Source organism: Strongylocentrotus purpuratus, unplaced genomic scaffold, assembly GCF_000002235.5.
Source record: "Strongylocentrotus purpuratus isolate Spur 01 unplaced genomic scaffold, Spur_5.0 spur5_scaffold_6, whole genome shotgun sequence".
NCBI classification, from domain to species: Eukaryota; Metazoa; Echinodermata; class Echinoidea; order Camarodonta; family Strongylocentrotidae; genus Strongylocentrotus; species Strongylocentrotus purpuratus.
In genome coordinates, this window is record NW_022145612.1 from 19,816,785 (window position 1) to 19,839,189 (window position 22,405).

Consider the following 22,405-nt stretch of genomic DNA (forward strand, 5'->3'; position numbering starts at 1 on the left):
TTAGACTTTTTTATTTTGTGGGGACTGGGTGCTTCAGCCCTAGCTTCTTTAGAAGTGCAGTGAGCAAAAGTACAGGTAGTTGATTTTGCAATCCGCAATTACCATTGTTTGTTAGTATACATTGCAAAAGCTGGCTTTGGAGTCAAAAACATAATGTCGTTATTTTATTCTGTTTTTGTTTTTAAAATACAGGAACGCAGACGACCCCATGTCATAATATTATACATTCATCTTTTGTTAGTATTCATTAATATGATATTGATATTTCTAGCGTAAAAGATATGACATCATGACACAGCATTCTGTTTGATCAATATCATTATTGGTAAAGGTATTCGTCAAAACATAACATTATAGTCATAAATTATCTATCTGGAAAATGCATTTTTTGTTTAGGGATAATTGAGTTTTGGTATAGAGGGCGCTACACAAAATATTTTTTGTAAGATACTGAAAAAACTGAGTGTCAAATTCGAAGAACATACAATTCAAATGACAAAATCATCTTTGTTTGATTAAAATCGGTTTAGAGACTGCTGAAATATACATAAATATAACCATTCATAAATTTGAACCAGCCATTAAAAGACACAAAAAATGCTTACACTTTCCAAACAGATGTTTTCAAATATTTGTTGATGATCTCTCTATTTAATGATTTTTTAAACAAAACATAACATGCATGATTTTATTATCAAAAATGGTGAAACCAATGCCTTTGTAGAAAATGGCCTCATGTGGTTTAAGGGTTCTTTTAATTGTTAAAAGGCTCAATATTACTAAGTCATTTGTAATTTTTGTATACCTTTCGAGAATGGTGCAGTGATATTAAACTATTAGTTCGTAATATAATGGTGCAGGTTTTGGTAACTTAACTTCAGTTTGACCAATACTGTACTCTCCCTTCAATATTTCTTTAATGTTCACTGGTTTTCTCTCAAATTTGAACCAATAATTGATCCATGTAAAATAAAACTATAAGAATAAAATGTAAATGCATGACTGTGACGCACGACATTCTTGTGCTCCATTATATTCGGTTTTACCAAGACTTCTACAATGGGAACATACCAGCAGACATAACTATGTTGATCTCATGGGCCATCGGTTTAGGGAACCCTAACCCTAACAACAGAGTTGTCAGAATACCCACGAGACGGTAATGTTCTGGGCTGTATTAAAGGTACTATGTCCCATTTGCAGGCCAAAACAATGAGAAAGTTAAATTCCAATTGCATTTGGAAGATAATACTTATTTAGAACTTCTCTAAAAAAGGTGGGGCTTGAAAATGTCTTCAAGTGGGAAAATAATGACTATTAGTTGTCAAATCGACTTTAGGGCTATAGAGCCCAAAAGTAATAGTCTTGATTTTCAGACAATTGTACCGAATAGTCATACGTTTTATGCTGCGCAAAGATTCAATCAGTTTGATCTTGGCCATCACAAGAAGTGGGTTATTGATGTAGACAAAATGCTCATGTACCCTTTACAACGCTTTTCATGTATGTTATTACCAAAGAAGAAAAAAGCCAGTCAGTCACTCAATAGTGTTTGACAGTGAAGTCTAGCAAGTAAACGGGTTCCTTGCACAATTTGAATATGAGGACACTGCTAATGTTTAAATTCCACAGATAGGACATACATGACATATTCATAATTCCTGCAAAGTTCTACAGAATTTGAGGTCGGCTGCAAAAGGGACATAGTACCTTTAAGAGGCAGACAAGCCAATTTAGCCAAATTGGTCAAATCTTTGAGAAATGATATGGGTAAATGGTTACACTGATTACAACTTATATAGCTCAGAATATTATTCTCCACCAGAGAATATGGGTAAGTATGCGACAAGATAATTCAAGGAATAAATAAAATACTATATATACACGTATTTCCCGATGGGATATTTTTTCATCCATTATTACATTTTTAAAGCCGTTTCATGAACCCGTGAAATAAAGGTGGGTCATGTTTAATTTCATCACACTAAACACACCTAACTCTTTGTTTGAAAGTTATCAATGCATTATTCAAATATCGAAATTATTCAAAGGACGCGGTGCGTATTTTTAGGCCTCTAATCACACACCCGCTAAAATAAGTCTATTCACTTAAAAATATGTAATTCACCGTGCATTACGAGATATTGTTCGCATTGTCCTCAGTTAAGCGTCTTATAATAATTGTATAAAGAGTAACTGTGCTATAAATAGTAAACTTCCTTTTTGTTGTTTGCAATTAATTGTATTCTGCTCAAATCAAAATGGTTACGCTTCGAGAAAGCTTGGGACTGGGACCTGTATTTCTTTATACAAATTAACCTCTCAAGTACACCGACCCACATACGACCTCAAACACACACACACGCAACGCTCAATCGCATTAGACAACACACACCAATCGTTACATATTTTAACCGATATCATTTTGATATGGCAGACAAGCCAGTCTAGCCAAATTGGTCAAATCTTTGAGGGATAGTTTTTTTTTATCCATTATTACATTTTTAAAGCTGTTTCATGAACACATGAAATAAAAGTGGGTCAAGTTTAATTTGATCTCACTAAACACACCTATGATCTTTGTTTGAAAGTTACTAATGCATATTTAAAATATCGAAATTATACAAAGGTTACGGTGCATATTTTAGGCCTCTTTAAGTAGGAATCGACATCCAGGGAAAATTAATTGAAATGGAATGTAAAAGTTTCCGTTTAAAGGTACTATGTCCCATTTGCAGGCCAAAAAAATGAAAAAGTTAAATTCCAACTGAATTTGAAAGATAATACTAATTTAGAACTTCCATAAAAAAGGTGGGGCTTGAAAATGTCTTCAAGTGGGAAAATAACGATTATTAGTTATCAAATCGACTTTAGGGCTATAGAGCCCAAAAGTAATAGTCTTGATTTTCAGACAATAATTGTACCGAATGGTCATTACGTTTTATGCTGCGCAAAGATTCAATCAGTTTAATCTTGGCAATCACAAGAAGTGGGTTATTGATGCTGACAAATGCTCATGTATACCCTTTACAACTCTTTCCATGTATGTTATTACCAAAGAAGAAAAAAGCCAGTCAGTCACTCAATAGTGTCTGACAGTGAAGTCTAGCAAGTAAACGGGTTTCCTTGCATAATTAAATATGAGGACACTGCTAACGTTTAAATTTCACAGATAGGACATACATGACATATTCATAATTCCTGCAAAGTTCTACAGCATTTGAGGTTGGCTGCAAAAGGGACATAGTACCTTTAAAACGGCGCCCCGGTCTGCTATGCACGGTATGACTTTAATTATTGAAGGGCTGTTATAATTAACAAACACAAATAACTGAAGGCTCTCACTTGCTACTCTCGGGCAGAAGTGTGCCCTCCAAGAGAAATTCGATCATTGCCTGGGTTTGAACCCCTACCTTCAGCGTCTCCTTGCATGATTATGACATCGTATGTCAAGGTATAATCCTAGTATCAGCCCACCCATCAATCCTTAATGAGTCCACCCATTTAGGGGGCTCTGGAACGATTTGGTGGTACGGGTACATTGGGGGGGGGGGCACGAGGTCTCACTCGGAAATTGAAATGCGACATGGACTGGGGGTGCAGGAGGTGGTCCGGACGGCTTTTCTCGGCCTTTTCCTCCTCTCCCTTTCCTTTCTCACTTTTTTGTCTTTTTCTTTCACCACTCGATTAGGGGGAGGGGGATATCCCCTCGTGCTCCCTGAATAGACGACACTAGTGAGTCGCCATCGGCGACCGCTGATTGTCAGCATTTAAACAACTTGAATGGAAAAGGTGTTTAGATTTTCGCCTTTTCAACCTTCAAGTACGATTTAGGGTATTTTTTTAAAATCATAGATGGCGCAATTGCACTGTAGGATACAGCTAGCGTTCATTACTGTATTGGGTGCACTAGCACTGAACTCGATTGGCTGCATTTGCAGAACAGAAACGCAATGCAATGTTTGACAAGATTTTATTTCAAAGGAAAAAATAATGACACCTTCGATTGATTTATTGATTAGGCCATGATACCCTGTGGGTGAATAAGGCAATCGAGGCACCCATGCATGACAAACAACTTGCAATTTATTATTGTTCTCCTTTTGACACGTAAACGAAACATGTACGTCTGAAATTAAGACTATTATTCGTATCCGCGACGGTAGCATATATTGGCACCAAGATTAACGGCGATATGAATATTCATTATTCCCTACGTCACAGACGTGCGGCGTGCGTACTCTGTCTAGGGATCTGTCTTATACACAGGTACATGTACTGTACTAGTACAAGAGTACGTTCCCAAGCATTACTACATACATTGCTCCGGAATGAAGAGAATCATTATAAAGGACGAATTACTCCGTGAAGCCAAGTACAAGCAGGGAATTGAAATAGCAAACGTTCCTCGGAGCGGCTATACAATCCCTAATCTAGCTAGTTTTGTAATGACAGTTTATAGGAAAATGGACATTTAGTAGGCCTACTGTTTAGTTGTTCAATAAAATCACTCAGTTTGATTTGATTCGAGATATATTCCATTAATAAAACAGTATAAAGGCTGTATGAGTCTCGGACGAACCATCGCCACTAATCTTGGTGCCAACACCGTTAATCTATGCTCCAAATTTAGTAATACATTTTGTGTGCCCTATAATGACCCGGGGTTGGATTATTTAGGAGAACAGAAGATTGATATTATTAAGTTGTTTCATAACATCTCTCAGTTTGATTTGATTCGAGATATATTTCATTAATAAAACAGTATAAAGGCTCTATGAGTCTCCAAGAACGATCGCCACTAATCTTGGTGCCAACACCGTTAAACTATGCTCCAAATTTAGTACTACCTTTTTTGTGCCCTATATGCTAAAGACCCATGCAGGGTTGGATTCTTTAGGAGAATGGAAGATTGATATTGTTGTTTCATAACATCATTCAGTTTGATTTGATTCGAGATATATCTCATTAATTAAACAGTATAAAGGCTGTATGAGTCTCGGACGAACCATCGTCACTAATCTTGGTGCCAACACCGTTAAACCATGCTCCAAATTTAGTAATACATTTTGTATGCCCTATAAAGACCCGGGGCTGGATTGTGTAGGAGAACGGATGATTGATATTGTAAAGTTGTTCCATAACATCACTCAGTTTGATTTGATTCGAGATCTTTCTCATTAATAAAACAGTATAAACGCTGTACAAGTCTCAAACGAACCATCGCCACTAAACTTTGTGCCAACACCATTAAACTATGCTCCAAATTTGGTTATACATTTTTTGTGTCTATAAAGACCGAGGCTTCCCAGGATCATTTAAGAGAATGGAAGATTGATATTGAGAAGTTGTTCGATAACATCACTCAGTTTGATTTGATTGCGCATTATGTCTCTTAATAATGGTGTAAAAGTCTCTAAAGAGAAGAAAATAAAGAGAGAAAGAGAGAGAGAGAGAGAGAGAGAGAGAGAGAGAAGAAAAAGATGTGAAAGGGAAAGAGGAGAGAAAGGAAAAGAAAGAAGAGGAAAAAGAAAAGAAAAAGGGGGAGGGGAAGAAAGAGATCAGGGGGAGGGGGGCCGAAATGGGCCTTGCCTCCCATGATGTTGCTTCCACTTCCCCCTCCCAGCAAAACAAAACGAGAGAAGAAGGAAAGGGAAAGCAAAAAGGAAAAGAGGAGATAACGGAAAGGAAAAAAAAGAGGAAGAAGATAAGAAAAGAAGGGGAATATCAGTTACTATTTTTTCCGCCAACAAGTTGTGGATCCGGGGGGGGGGGGGCAAAAGGCCCTTGCCTCTTCCCCCCCCCCTCCCCCACCGCCAAAAAAGAAGGGGAAAAGGGGAATGGAAAGAGGAGAGCTAACAGGGAACAAAAAAGGGGAAGCGGGGGGGGGGAGGGGGGGGGGGGGGTAAGAGGACACCTTTTTTAGGATAGCCATTGGCATAATCAAAAAAAAAAGAAAAAAAAGGGGGGGTTGCTCCAAGATACACACATAACAAAAAACCGAACAGGGGGAGGTTCAACCCCAAACCCCCCCCCCCCCCCTCCGTACGCGCCTGCTCTTCTGATTACAGTTTTCGACTCTTAATCCTCGTTGTTTTCAGTCCCCCCCCCCCCTCCCGCGCGAAGCGCGGAAGCTTGTACATTTCATTAAATCATTAGAGAAAGAAGACGATTCGTTGTACCGTTTTCGACTCTTAATCCTCGTCTGAATTCAGTTTACCCCCCCCCCCTCCTATCCGCGCGCGCGAAGCGCGGAAGCTTTTACGTTTCATTAAATCTTTAGAGAAAGAAGACGATTTGTTGTACCGTTCCCGACTCTTAATCCACACCTCCTGCGCCAAGCGCGGAAGCTTTGACATTTAATTCAATTATTAGAGAAACAAGACAATTTTGATACCTTGTCCGCCCCGGAAACTCATGGGTTGAAGGCAAATTACGGTCAGATAAGTATTCAGGGGCCCGCCTCAGGGCCCCTTGTGGGGTCGAGGGTGCGGAAACCCTGAATCTCAGGGGTTTCAGGCATTTGATTACGGTCAGATGAACATAATTTGTATACCTTATTTGTGAAACTGGCAGGACACTGATTTGCGTGAGGTCCAGCGAGCGGAGCCCCAAGAAGCTCAGGGGTTTTAGGCATTACATTGCCGTCAGATTAGCATCCAGTAGGGTCTAGGGGGCAGAGCCCCCGGAAGCTCGGGGGTTTAGGCATTTGATTACGGTCAGATGAACATATTTTTATACTTTATTTGTGACACTGGCAGGACACTGATTGGCGTGAGGTCCAGCGGGCGGAGCCCCCAGAAGCTCAGGGTTTTAGGCGTTTAATTACGGTCAGGCAAGCGCGTAGCTAGGATTTTATTTTAGGGGGGTCGGAGCACGCGATGTGTGCGAATCACTTACAGAGCGCGTTCCCTGGGGGGGGGGGGGATGCAGGGAGGGGCGAGTTTCCCCTCCCTCATACGCGAAGCGCGGAAGCTTTGACGTTTCATTAAATCATTAAAGAAAGAAGACGATTTTTGTACCGTTCTGGACTCTTAATCCTTGTCTGAATTTCAAAATTGTTCTTTGTCTGCTCCTTTTTCTTCCTATGACCTCTTCCCTTTTCTCCTCTCTTTGTTCTTGGGGGGGGGGGGGGGGACTTATTGTGACACTGGCAGATCACCAATTGTCGTGGAGTTCAGGGGGCGAGGCCCCCGGAAGCTCAAGGGTTTTAGGCATTAAATTAAATGAGTATCAAGGGGCCCGCCTTAAGGCCCTTGGTTGGGTCTAGGGGCAGAGCCCTCGGAAGCTCAGGGGTTTTAGGTGTTTAATTACCGTCAGATAAGCATTCAGGGGCCCGCCTTAGGGCCCTTGGTTTGGTTCAGGGGCAGAGCCCCCGGAGGCTCAGGGGTTTTAGGCGTTTTATTACGGTCACGTTAGCAATGTTTGATACCTTATTGTTTTGTGACATTTGCAGGACACTATTTGGCTTGGGGTAAAGGGGGCGAAGCCCCAAGAATTCCAGGGGTTTTAGGCATTAAATTACCGTCAGATGAGCATTTAAGGGCCGACCTTTGGGCCCTAGGTGGAATCCAGAGGGTAGAGACCCCGAAAGTTCGGGGGGTTTAGGCATTTAATCACGGTCAGATGAGCATATTTTGATACCTCGTTTTTTTCTGTGACACTGGCAGTTCACTATTCTTTATTTCTTGCTCTCTTTAATATACTTTTTCAAAAAAGAGGGGGAGGGCGAGGGAGCTCGAGGCTCCCGATCCCGACCGTTCCGCGGGCCCCGACATGTAGGCATCTCAATAAGCATATTTTTCTTGCCTGACTGTAAATTTCGGAATATGTCATTTTCCAACAAACGCATAAAAAAGTATTATTTAATAAAAAGTGAGGAACAATCTCGGAAAATGATGTCATTTTAGCAACATTTGTAAGTCACCGTTATGGAATTAGAAATAACCCCCCCCCCGAACCACAACTTATTGGCAGGAAAACTGATATCCTCCTTCTTTTCTTTTCTTCTTCCTCTTTTATTTCCCTTCCCTTTATCTCCTCTTTTCCTTTCTTCCCTTCCCTTTCCTTCCTTCGCTCATATTTTTTTTTGATTGGGGGGGGGGGCGGGGAGGCAACAGCCTGGAAGGCAAGGCCATTTCGGTCCCCCCAATCTCCTTCTTCCCCCTTTTCTTGTCTTCTTCCTCTTCTTTCTTTCCCTTTCTCTCCTCTTTCCCTGTCCTTCTTTTCCTTTTCTCTCTCTCTCTCTCTCTCTCTCTCTCTCTTTATTTTTGCCGGGGGGGGGGGGCGCCTGTGTTATAGAGCAACTTAACAATATAGGAATCTTCCGTTCTCCTAAATAATCCAACCCCGGGTCTTTGCAGACACACAAAACGTATTACTAAATTTGGAGCATGGTTTAATGGTGTTGGCACCAAGTTTAATGGTGTACAGGTAAGTTAGTTTGAGACTATAGCTTTTATATATATATATATATTTTATTAATGAGGTATATCTCTAATTAAATCGAACTGAGTGATGTTATGGAACAACTTTACAATATCAATCATCCGTTCTCCTACACAATCCAACCCCGGGTCATTATAGGGCACACAAAATGTATTACTAAATTTGGAGCATAGATTAACGGTGTTGGCACCAAGATTAGTGGCGATGGTTCGTCCGAGACTCATACAGCCTTTATACTGTTTTATTAATGAGATATATCTCGAATCAAATCAAACTGAGTGATGTTATGAAACAACTTAACAATATCAATCTTCCATTCTCCTAAATAATCCAACCCTGGGTCTTTACAGGGCACATAACATGTATTACTAAATTTGGAGCATAGTTTAACGGTGTTGGCACCAAGATTAGTGGCGATCGTTCTTGGAGACTCATAGAGCCTTTATACTGTTTTATTAATGAAATATATCTCGAATCAAATCAAACTGAGAGATGTTATGAAACAACTTAACAATATCAATCTTCTGTTCTCCTAAATAATCCAACCCCGGGTCATTATAGGGCACACAAAATGTATTACTAAATTTGGAGCATAGATTAACGGTGTTGGCACCAAGATTAGTGGCGATCGTTCGTGTGAGACTCATACAGCCTTTATACTGTTTTATTAATGAGATATATCTCGAATCAAATCAAACTGAGTGATGTTATGAAACAACTTAACAATATCAATCTTCTGTTCTCCTAAATAATCCAACCCCGGGTCATTATAGGGCACACAAAATGTATTACTAAATTTGGAGCATAGATTAACGGTGTTGGCACCAAGATTAGTGGAGATCGTTCGTGTGAGACTCATACAGCCTTTATACTGTTTTATTAATGAGATATATCTCGAATCAAATGAAACTGAATGATTTTATGGAACAACTTAACAATATCAATCTTCCGTTCTCCCAGATAATTCAACCCCGGGTCTTTCATAGGGCACACAAAATGTATTACTAAATTTGGAGCATAGATTAACGGTGTTGGCACCAAGATTAGTGGCGATGGTTCGTCCGAGACTCATACAGCCTTTATACTGTTTTATTAATGAGATATATCTCGAATCAAATCAAACTGAGTGATGTTATGAAACAACTTAACAATATCAATCTTCTGTTCTCCTAAATAATCCAACCCCGGGTCATTATAGGGCACACAAAATGTATTACTAAATTTGGAGCATAGATTAACGGTGTTGGCACCAAGATTAGTGGCGATATGGTTCGTTCGAGACACATACAGCCTTTATACTGTTTTATTAATGAGATATATCTCGAATCAAATCACACTGAGTGATGTTATTTAACAACTAAACAATAGGCCTACTAAATGTCCATTATCCTAAATAAACTATCATTACAAAACTAGCTAGATTAGGGAGTGTATAGCCGCTCCGAGGAACGTTTGCTATTTTCAATTCCCTGCTTGTACTTTGCTTCACGGAGTAATTCGTCCTCTATAACGATTCTCTTCATTCCGGAGCAATGTACATGACCTAATGCTTACGAACGTACTCATGTACTGAATACATGTGTATATGACAGAGTACGCACGCCTATGACGGGCGGATCGCGCCATAAAGATGACAACTATACAACTATACATCCATCGAATGGATGTAGGGTTTTAACCAATCAGAACGCAGGAAACTGTACAACTATACAACTATACAACTATACGACTATGCAACCATACAGCTATAGAACGTATGTAAGGTTGTTACGTTTGCGGGCCGAAATGCCATAATTGCAAACAACCATACATCCATTCAGCTTTATGGTTGTACGGTTTTATCCAATCACAATGCAGGAAACTATACAGCCATGGCGGCGGAAATGTCTGTATAGTTTTATGCCTGTACGGTTTTAACCAATCATAATGCAGAAAACTATACAGACATGGCGGCGAGAATGTCTGTATAGTTTTATGGCTGTACGGTTTTATCCCATCACAATGCAGGAAACTATACAGCCATGGCGGCGAGAATGTCTGTATAGTTTTATGGCTATACGGTTTTGATCACAATGCAGGAAATTATATAGACTAGCCATGCATCGCTAAACTTATGCAATTAAGGCAAAGAATTTGTTGTTTAACCGAACGATATTCTAAATAAACATACAAATATTACTCCCCAACTTGGAAAAAGATGGACGAATTGCACCAGTTCATGCATTTCAGTCCCATTCATATAAATTCATCCAGGTCCAACTGCAAATGTCCACCAAAGTTTAATGTTCGGTTAGGAAAGGTACAAATTAATTAATTTAATTTATTCGTGTAGTTGATAACAATGTAGGTCCTCCACGTCATTAGGAATAATCATGTTGTAGTCTATATATACATTTGCCGATGGGTCTGTTGCTTAGAGAAAGATCTAGACCCTATATACCCTAGACTAGATCTAAATAGACCTAGGTCTAGACCCGGGGGTCTAGATCTACAGTTGCCGATTTAGGAAATTAGATCTAGATCTAGACCTAGTCTAGTATTAGTAGATCTAAATAGGAGTAACTATAGACCTATAGTCTACTAACTATAATAGACCTAGATCTAGTCTACTAGAGTAGATCTAGGTCTAGTCTAATAATAGTCTAGATCTACTATTTACTAGTAGGTCTAGGTCTATGTATAGTAATAGTCCACTAAATTAAATAGAATAGTACTAGGCTAGACCTAGTAGTAGCAGTACTAATTAAGCACTAGATCTAGGCCTAGTACTAGTACTAGTACTAGACCTAGCTATCACCTAGTCTAGATCTAGTTCTGGTCGACTACTAGTAAATCTACCACTAGATCCAATATTATTTAGTACTAGTAGGCCTATAAGATCAATTTTTATTTTTATTTATTCCATCATTGCTTTGCTATGTTCAGCATTCAATGGCTTTAGAGGCATAAGTGTCGGCTAAATTCAGACATTCTCACCGCCATGGCTGTATAGTTTCCTGCATTATGATTGGTTAAAACCGTACAGCCATAAAACTATACAGACATTTCCGCCGCCATGGCTGTATAGTTTCCTGCATTGTGATTGGATAAAACCGTACAGCCATAAAACTATACAGACATTCTCGCCGCCATGGCTGTATAGTTTCCTGCATTGTGATTGGATAAAACCGTACAGCCATAAAACTATACAGACATTCTCGCCGCCATGGCTGTATAGTTTCCTGCATTATGATTGGTTAAAACCATACAGGCATAAAACTATACAGACATTCTCGCCGCCATGGCTGTATAGTTTCCTGCATTGTGATTGGTTGAAACCGTACAACCATAAAGCTGAATGGATGTATGGTTGTTTGCAATTATGGCATTTCGGCCCGCAAACGTAACAACCTTACATACGTTCTATAGCTGTATGGTTGCATAGTCGTATAGTTGTATAGTTGTATAGTTGTACAGTTTCCTGCGTTCTGATTGGTTAAAACCTTACATCCATTCGATGGATGTATAGTTGTATAGTTGTCATCTTTATGGCGCAATCCGCCCGTCATACACGCCGCACGTCTGTGACGTAGGGAATAATGAATATTCATATCGCCGTTAATCTTGGTGCCAATATATGCTACCATCTGGCGACACACGTGAGACAAAGTTGTCTCACATAATTGCTCCATTTTATACAATGTCAGAAGGATCTTTTGCAAGGAATCATCTAGAGAAGTATGGCTGGGAGGAAGGTATGCTTGATTAGTACTGTTGTGTGCAAAAATGATTGTCTACATCAGTCTTATTTTCTATGTAAATCATGGTAATCCAGAGACATTTTTAATTTCAGTCCCACTCACCTATTCCTGTGTACTGTAGTCGACTCGCATAAATATGTTGGTCAATTTTAATGTAGATGAGTAGTTTCCCTGTAGGTCTGTGTGTAGGATGCTTGTGATGTGTTTTTCTATTTTTATTCATATTTAAATAAAGTTTTATGCGTGATTGAAACTTGTTTTGAGACATGGCAAGTTCTGAGTGTTATTGGTATTTTGTGTGAATTTTTTTTTTACTGCTGCTATTTCTTCAGCGCACGAAGAACACATTGAGCGCTGTACATCGTGTTTACACGCTCTCATTGGCCGATCTGCTCGAGCGGCATCAAATTTAAGTGCGAGAGGAATTACTCTACTTTAGCGCAACTTAGCACAACTTAAGTTCAATGGCAAAGTCAATAGACCTACGTAATATTACGTCACACCACAGAGATTTTGTCACGTCCTGCTTTAAACAGGTGACGCACTTCACACATACATGTAGGTGACGCACAGACAGCATTGCACACAAATAAAATAGAAAAATCAGCGAACATCTCAGAATAATTTCCTGTTTGTACCTTAAATATGACAAAAATGAGAATCGTTCAAACTTAAAAAATAGTTAAGTGAAACTTAAACCTAAGTGAAATGCTTAAGTGAAAAAATCATAACAAATAAGGCCTAGAGGGTTTGACTGAAATATCATATCTTTGGTATAAAAAAAAAGTTAAATCGCAAGCTTGCTCCTGGCACAAATATCTTATGGTATTGAGTGAACAGAGAACAGCAATAGCCAATCTGAAGGGCCTATGTAAGCTAGGCTAGGCGCCAACTTATGAAAATGAGGCTGAGATCCGATGAGCGATCTGCGCATGCACTAAATGTAAGCTAATGTTCTTCATGCAGCGCTAGTTTAGAATCATATTCAGACTTGGAGCCGCAACTACGGCGTGGAGATCCTACTAAAACATACCAAAAATCAATAAAATCTTTATCAATTGTTCTTACCCGTTTTGTGTCAATTTTCTCATCTTTGAAGTAACACGGTACCTAATATTAGTATAAGTAAACATAAAATAGATGGTAGATGAATGATGGCGGAAATAGAAATCACCGTTTAACTTGGTGGAGGACTTACGTTTCATGACAAACACAAGTGCAAACAATGGGATGAAATGATATTGTTCACTTACCTTAATTCACTACAGCATAGACAGGATAGCTTGGTATAGCTAGCTTGCTCAAACCCTGGATCTGAATGCTGATAATACACATACAACGACAGCTGAAGTTCCAGAATGACACCTGATGTCGCTGGATATACCGGATTGCCTTACGCCCTCATCCAAGATGCGCATTCGTAGTGTATATAGTACGGTGTGATATCACTTGGCCTGGTCACACTCACACATATGTACTTACGCATCCACGGATGTTACCTAGGCCTATTACTATTAGCCAAGGGTATAAGGAGGGAATTTGTTGGCATATTAAATGCCCTTTTACAACATTCCACCCGGTTCCTTAGATTGTGGGATATATCACAGATATTGCAAAATTTCTAAAAAGTCTCATATTAGAGCATAAGAAAAGAACAAGGGAAACCTGATATCCAAGTCAGTACCAGGGAATCAGGCAGAAATAAAAATTGAGTTGCATTACACTCCGATATTACAATCCATAATTTGTGAGTACAGGTACACTAAACTCAAGGTTACCGTCCAGTGACCGAGTCTAATGCACACTGAGTTAAATTGAGTTACACTCCGATATTACAATCCGATATAACAATCCATAACTTCGCGAGTACACTAAACTCAACTACTCCTTCTTCTCTTTTTCTTTTTTTCTTCAAAAAAGACAGAAAAATGCAAACATGAAAAATATTCCAGCCCACATTCACAATCACTTACTCTAAATTCGCACAAAATATCAACAAAATAATGACAAGCATCCAATATTTTCAAACGATCAACGACAGCTAAACGACGGAAACGTGAGTAAACTGGAGGTCCTGTTGTTACGATATGGTGTGTAACAGTATGCTTGACGGCTTTGGGGTGAAAATCAGGACGAGTGATATCTGAAAACTCCCACAAGATGGCGGCATACTTATCACTGCCTGAACCTGGCGATCGTGAAAACATAGGGCCGACAGATTGCGTGTGTAGTGGAGCATGGATGCCATTGACTGTGGAATCAAGAAGTCTCTGATGTCTAACATCCACAATGAGTCCAAATTCATCCAAGAAATCTGCCCCAATGACGGGTGTAGGAAGATCTGCAACCACAAAAACAAAACAAAAAGAGTATCTGAGGCCTAAGTCCAAAGTGAGGAAACATGCACCATATGTAGGTATGCGAGACTTGTTAACCTCTGCCAATGTTATCTCCAAACGTGCATGCCTTTGGTTGTCACATTACGTTCACTTCAGCACCAGTTAGTATCAACTAAAAATTTAATACCACTGATCCAGTCGTGAATGTAGAATAAGCGACCGTTCTTAGCACCAACACGAGTTGTCGCCCTTATTCCCGACTGGTTGTGTCATTTCCCTGGGCATTGGTGGCGTAAGACTGTTGAGAATCGCTGGAAATCAAAGAAACGTGGTTAAAGCTACAGAGTGATGTACACTTGAGAGCTCCTGCACCATGTTTCCAGTTATACCAACAGAAAGGTTGCTTCCTACTAATACTCCTGCTACGTTGCCTGTCGGAACGTTAAGGGCGCCTATTAGGCGATCAAAAAATATATAATCTATAAAATCTGGTGTAGCGTAATTCCAGGCCAGATTATAATATATCAATATACGGTAACTCAACGTAATACATCACAGTAAAACAGAGCGAAAATATTTAAAAAACGCCTGGGAATGGGCAACATCAGGTGGAACCTGACTTGTCCTCGGTCCTCGGTCTGGGCTGGTCATACCATATGCCCTGTCTGTAACCACACAAAGTCTGGCCTTTTTACGTTTAGGTACGTAGGTCAAAGGTCACAGGTCACAGAGGTCAACTTATGAAATTCCTTGTATTGAGTTTGTTAGCGCGATATCTCAAGAACCATTTGAGATTTAAACTTCAAACTTAAGGATAGTATGTATCACCATAGGAAGACGATCTGATTAGATTTTGGAGCACGTAGGTCAAAGGTCAAGGGTCATAGAGGTCAACTTATGAAATTCCATACATTGAGATTGTTATCATGATATCTCAAGAACCACTGGAGATGTAAAAACTTCAAACTTAAGGATAGTATGTATCACCATAGGAAGACGATCTGATTAGATTTTGGAGCACGTAGGTCAAAGGTCAAGGGTCACAGAGGTCAACTTATGAAATTCCATACATTGAGATTGTTATCATAATATCTCAAGAACCACTGGAGATTTAAACTTCAAACTTAATGATAGTGTGTATCACCATAGGAAGACAATCTGATTAGATTTTGGAGCACGTAGGTCAAAGGTCAAGGGTCACAGAGGTCAACTTATGAAATTCCATACATTGAGATCGTTATCGCGATATCTCAAGAACCACTGGAGAATTTTCACTTCAAACTTAATGATAGTGTGTATCACCATAGGAAGACAATCTGATTAGATTTTGGAGCACGTAGGTCAAAGGTCAAGGGTCACAGAGGTCAACTTATGAAATTCCATACATTGAGATTGTTATCATGATATCTCAAGAACCACTGGAGATTTAAACTCCAAACTTGTTTAAATTGCTCTATGGCGGAGGCATCATTTTCGACTGCGCGCAGTCAAAATTCCATCTAGTTCTTCCTGCTACAAATATGGCTTACCTATGCTTTCTCTGACTTTGGTGGTTAATTCATACTCATCTTCTGGGGTAAAAATGAATTTTCTCTTTACTGCTTTTTTTACTTGGACTTTGAATGCCTTGTTTTCTCTGGTTTCGAGGATGGCTTTCCCTTATCTCTTGGACATGTATTGCCATCTACATTTCCTTCGCAGTTGATTCGTCCTCATTGAACTCTTCTTCTGCCATGTCTTTTCTTAGCTCTTCCTCCTCATTTAGTTGACAGGGAAGTGCCTCATCTAACAGTAGGAATCTCATCAAATTATGAGCTTGTACAGTTTGCTCCGTTTTCCATCAAGCTGCATAATAAGTATCTGCAGTCTTCAATGAGTGGTTCATGTAAGCAGCAACCTGGGAACGTTGATCATTCGACAGACGGTCACGGGCCATTGTTGCCACCGTCTTCTTTATAGCTCTAGTAATGATGGTGCCATCATGCCCACATCTGACTCAGCTTTTCTGAAGTTCCAGAGAAGGTTTTGTCAACAGAAAATTGTTAGTCTGGATGAAGAAGGGTTGATCATCATCATATTCTTCTGCACGTTTGAACATTGGTCTCACATATTTCAAATATGATGGTTGAAGGCAATGTCACCATGCTCAGTTGCTCACAAGAATCAATGATTTTTTTTAATCTAAATTTTATCTACATGTAAATGTACAAAGTAATCATTAATCATATCACGGTCAATATCGGCTGAGACATCATCATTACTTTTCTCTCGTCCACTTATCATATTCATATATTTGCTGATCATGTTTTATCTGCAATAAATATTTTTGAATAAATAAATGAATGAAAACATGAATAAACAAATAAAAGTAGATAAAAGACCATACTGTAACATTAACCACACACACGCTATAAACATCAATCATCATATTTTTTCATTTTAATTCAGGTAAAGGACTTGGGCGGACGGAGACGGGAATGACAGATGCACTCAAACCAAAGCTAAAGTTTGACAAAGCAGGGGTGAGTGGTTTTGTCTGAAGGTTCACTGGGACCACAGAAAGTACAAGGACCTTACATTTTTGTTTACACATCTGCTTCAAGCAAGACCTTGGTCAATGTTGGTATTAGATGTGCAATTTTGAAGTCTTGCCCTTGATTACTCTCATCTGCAATGAAGTCACCTTCATTCAAAGCTTGTTATTAAACTCATTGACTACTGAATTATCTAATTCTTCTAGGCTTTATACAGGAACCGTCTGATTCCCATATGCAATAGGTTAATCAAGACATGAGACATGTAGTTAGATGCAGTACTTAGCAAGTAGGTTGGTCTATATTGGTTGGTCCATTGTAGTGTATGATTCTTTAATCATCTTCTATATGGGTCCTGTTGTGAGCAGTTTGAAGCAATAGCAGTTGGAAAAGAAATGTTTCGAATAAATAATAAAATGCAAGATTTAATTTCAATTATATGTGATTGTAATCACTTCACCAAAACAACACCAGTCCTGTTGCCTGGGCTGTGCCGTTCAGTTTTGTCTTGTATTCATTGATGTGATTCTTGTTCTTCTATCAGATTGGTCATGATGTAGGAGAACAGTTCTCTTTCCATTGGTGGGACCATGTCTTCAACAAGGCGGCAAAGAACATCCACATCGAAAACACCGAGGTAGATATTCTTTTGGTATTATTTTGCTATAATACTGGACAATATAACACTCCTGTAAAACATTTAGACACCTACTATGTCTTATTTAAAAAAAAAATCTTATTTAAAAAAAGAAATATATTCAAAAAGGGAAAACAGATTCCATTAGTGATTTGCTGGTAAGACTGTACAAATTCAAAATTTAAAGACCTTTAGCAATGCGAAGATTTATGCTCCCTATTCCAAATTTGTCATGTTTTCCATGACCATGTTTTAAACATAATTTGTACCATCATGGGGAAATGAGGTTAAAATGCTCTTTGACAAGTGTAGTTGTATTTATATGCTTCTTGCATAAAAATTATATGAGATAAGATTGTAAAATTTAATATATTGCACAGGGAATCCTGCCTACTACTAATATTTTACACAAAAAAAAAAAAACATGACCAAGTATCCACTGTAATCAGTTGGCCAGTCTGCACAGGTTCTGAAACACATATTTCTTTGTAGAAGCAAGCATTAAAGGGATCCGGTAACTTTGTCTCAGATTCTGAAACAAAATTCTGGATTTAGCTCATGATGCAATGATAATTATAAACCTTTAGGTCAGTCAGGAACCCCATGACTTTTACAAGCCGATCGCCTGTCTGATTATCAAGATATTTATGATTGGAATAACAAATTTTGAAAACCGTTCGCCTGACGGTTTTCATAACACTACAGTCTATTGGGGAAAACGAGTATGGTAAAACCGGTCACTCCAAGATTTTTACTTTTTTGAGGCACTTCTTGATCATTTTGAAGCGCAATTTTTTTAGGGCTTCAATATTACACCATATCACAGACACTGATAACACGTAGGGCCGTGTATCTCAGATTTAACATTGTTAAACGATCCCTTTAAAGGCATGTATGGTCTTTAGAGAGAGGTGGCTTTTAAAGAAAAGTTTGATTATATCCATTTTGTTTTGAGTCTGTTATAACTGATCTATTTCTTCTCCATTGTCTTGTTAGGAGGGTGTCAAGGTCAAACAGAAAGGAACCAAAAAGAATCTCATCTCCAACAAGAGAAGCACACATGAAAAAAAGGATAAGAAGAAACCCCTTATTTATGGCTCATTTGTGAAGGTAAGTGAAATGTTTATTCAAACATTGTCCATGAGGTTTAGATTATGTCAAGGAATTATGGCATCATTAATCTCACATGTAATATATTACAAGGATGATTAAATTATGCCCTCAATATGATAAGAAAATTGAAAAATGTGTTCCTCCAGTTCCCTGAGGAGCATTGGGCAGGAACAGTCATTTTCCACCTTGTTCAACTCCCAGCTAGATTATCCCAGCTCAGTCTCCTTTCATCACTTTTTCATGTGACAGGCTTTTCCCTTCTTGTCTCCCCTTCTTCTCTCCCTCCCTTTTTTCTCCCTTCCTTTTCTCCATCTCTTCCACTTCTTCTCTCCCCTTTCTAATCAGTTATCTGTCTTTTTGTGTTGTCTTTCTTCCCGCATTCTGAAAGTGTGATCCAGGACCATTGATGTAGAATGGGAAGGAAGATAGAAAGAAAGAAAGAAAGAAAGAAAGAAAGAAAGAAAATATTTCTGTTTTATATTTCAGCATGGAACTCTCACTGATGGAGCAATCTCTCAAGACAAGGAAGCATCCTCATCCTCATCCTCCAGTGATGAGAGTGATGATGATAAACCCCTAGCAACATATGAAGGCAATGATGAGATGCTCTTCAAGGCTTGTGGAGGTCGTACAGCACACAAGTAAACAAGATGACTTATTATGGAGTTTATTTGCATTTATAAGCCACTTTTGAGATAGCACTTGCACAAATAACCCCCAGATATCCACAGAACTTTTACTCATGAAGCCGTCCCACTTTGTGCATTTTTTAGAATAATCACTGCCAAAGTGATGGAGGTGCTTCATGAATACCTTGTGTTCAACCTCTTGGGAAGAATACTTTACCTGTGTATCATAGAATGTACAGCCGGTGCATAAATGAAAAAATGATTGAATAACTTTCATGAACATGCTTATCCATCAGTCGTCTTGATTGGGTTTTTAGTTTTGTGCATGTGACCTTTATCTGCCCATGCACAGATAGTATCTCTGAAGTGGCTCAACGGAAATCTCAAAACTGTTATCCATGATAATGTGTTTTTTACCTAATGTTTATTTAGGGGAAATTCTATATATTTATTTTTCAGTTATGTCATAATTCAGAGTATGTCTTCATTGCAAATAAAATATAAACATGAGAGGTTAGACCTGTCACAATATTATCTGGATTTTGAAGCTACCATATTTTTATGATTTTAAGCATTGCATTAATGCTAGAGCACCGTAATGGCAGCCATGCTAAAGCCAGGGTAATAATCAGGAGTGCCAGGAGTGTCAAGTCTGACAGATATGAGCGCTATACAAGAACCCAATATTATTATTATTATTATTATTATAAAAGAAGAGAAATTCGGTTTTGTTGTTGTTAATAAATAAAAGGTTAGATTTCATGATGCTCTACAAATATATATGTACTGCACTTGATTAGTTTTTAATTTACATAATATATTATTGTACACTCTGAGATCTTGAAGAAAAAATAATGAAAAAAGATGCAGAGACTAATGAAAGTATGTTCCTGTGATAACCGATAACTTGTGCATTTGATCTGATTTACAAAAGTATGCACTGGTGGATATGACAAACAAGAGTGTATCTGATTTTGCTTTAAATGTGTATGCAATACTTACTTGTTTTCACAGGGGTGCAAGACATGGTCTTCTTCTATCTGGGAAGCTACAACGACTCGAGGAGCAGGATAACCTCCATAACAACATGATGAAGATGGAGAGGAAGGGAACAAAAGAAGCTCCAACCGTTGATGAGATGGAGAGAGATGAATCTGGTCTCATGATGGAGAACAAGAAAAGGAAGGAACATAAGAGGAGGACTAAAGAGGATAATAAAAGTGAGGAATTGATGAACTCTTCAGAAAGTCAAGTCACGGACAGGCTAGATGTGAGAGAAGAAGAAGATGGAGAAGACGATGCCCTAGGAAGGAAACAGCGTAAAAAAAAGAAGAAAAGTAATTTCAAGGAAGAAACCTCAAATTCAGGGACTATAGAGGATACACATATAAATGGTATCAATGAAGAAGGGTCGAGCAAAGACTCAAGCTCTTTTGAGGTTGAACTGAAGCAAGATGATGATAGTATAAGTGCCACAAAGTCTAGGAAGAAGAAATCAAAGAAGGGAAAGAAGACCAAGGAAAGAACAAATGTTGAGATGATGGAAGAAGATTTGGAAACTGTTGAGAGGAATGAAATGCAACATGGGGGTGCTCATGCAGATGGACCCAGTAGGAAGAAGAAGTCAAAGAAGGAAAAGAGGAGAGTAGAGATGGAGGGAGAGATTGAAAACGATGTAGAATTGGGAGATGGTAAGGGCCAGAGTTCTCCAAGAGGACAGAAAGATATTAAGAGAAAGAGGAGAAAAGATAGATCAGGAGATAGTGATAATGATAATGCTAAAGAGAAGGAAGTCGGAAGCGATGAAGAAGTTAAACCTAAAAAGAAAAAGAAGAAGGACAGAAGAATGGATAGGAAGAGACAAATGCAGGAAGAAGATGAAGACTGAAAAGAATAATGTTATTGCTCACACTTCTAGCAGCCAAGGCCAAGGGGGAGATATACATATATACAATAGTGATATCATTTCTTGAAGTGGGTCCGAGAAGAAAAGGAAAAGAAAATCGGACAGGGCCCAGTAGGGTCCAGAAAATTAAATCCAACTATATAATTATAGAAAATATATTTTTAAAAATGTTTAAATTATATTGGCAAACCATTAAGTTAAGATTTTAATTCTGTTGCATGGAATATGCCTAGTAACCTGTGTTTTTTTACAACATAGTTCTATTTATGTTACATGTATAATGTGCATAGAGAGAGAGTACAAAAATCAATCCCTTTTTTGGGGAGAGGAATATGGATGCAAATATTTTGCTCTTGCAGGCATTTTTCAGGGTGTGTTGTGCAAGACAATCAATTTCTCTACAAATTTCTTCTCATTTTGTAAGTAGATCAATTTCTCTATAAATTCCTGCTCTTTTTATAAGGAGGTCAATTCCTCTATGAATACTTGCTAATTTAGTAAGGAGATCAATTTTTCTATAAATTCCTACTCATTGTGTAAGAAGATAAATATCTCCATAAATTCCTGTTAATATTGTAAGGAGATCAATTTCTCTATTGATCCCTGCTCATTTTGTGAGGAGATCAATTTATTTAATGATCTCTACTCATTTTGTATTGACATCAATTTGTCTATAATGTCCTGCTTATTTTGTAAGTAGATCAATTTCTCTATGAATTTCTGCTCATTTTGTAATAGAGATCAATTTCTCTATGAATTCCTGCCCATTTAGGAATTTGTTTGATATATATGTACCTATCAGTCTAATTTGTATAAATGCAACAGAAATTTATTTCATTAAAAAGAACAATCCTCCATTCTCTGATTCCTACAACACATTTTCCACTACACAAATTGGCAACTCTACGTTTTTTCCTTCATGAGCTACTTTCTGTTGGTTTTGTGCAGAAAGATCATCAGTATGTATACGTCCTCTTGATTTTCTGTGGAGGAATAGATTCATTACAAAGTGGAGAATTTGTAAAAGATAACTTGTTCCTAATTGAAAAAAAATGTTGC

At 38.4% G+C, this 22,405-nt stretch overlaps 1 protein-coding gene across 1 annotated transcript; it reads left to right on the forward strand.

Moving 5' to 3' along the window:
• The first annotated feature begins 12,078 nt into the window (after nt 1–12,078).
• Nucleotides 12,079–22,200, forward strand: LOC581552 (G patch domain-containing protein 4). Its single transcript, XM_781541.5, has 6 exons — nt 12,079–12,182; nt 16,976–17,049; nt 17,606–17,698; nt 18,695–18,808; nt 19,298–19,452; nt 20,455–22,200. Exons 1-6 carry the CDS (start codon nt 12,128–12,130, stop codon nt 21,326–21,328), a joined length of 1,365 nt encoding a protein of 454 aa, XP_786634.2. The 5' UTR covers nt 12,079–12,127; the 3' UTR covers nt 21,329–22,200.
• The last annotated feature ends 205 nt before the right edge of the window (nt 22,201–22,405 follow it).

Excerpts from the sequence above, each read along its gene's own strand:
- LOC581552 (XM_781541.5), top strand. The coding sequence starts at position 12,128 with ATGTCAGAAGGATCTTTTGCAAGGAATCATCTAGAGAAGTATGGCTGG. Across the intron at positions 18,809-19,297 it reads TTTATGGCTCATTTGTGAAG|CATGGAACTCTCACTGATGG; the intron begins GTAAGTGAAATG and ends TTTATATTTCAG. Across the intron at positions 19,453-20,454 it reads GGAGGTCGTACAGCACACAA|GGGTGCAAGACATGGTCTTC; the intron begins GTAAACAAGATG and ends TTGTTTTCACAG.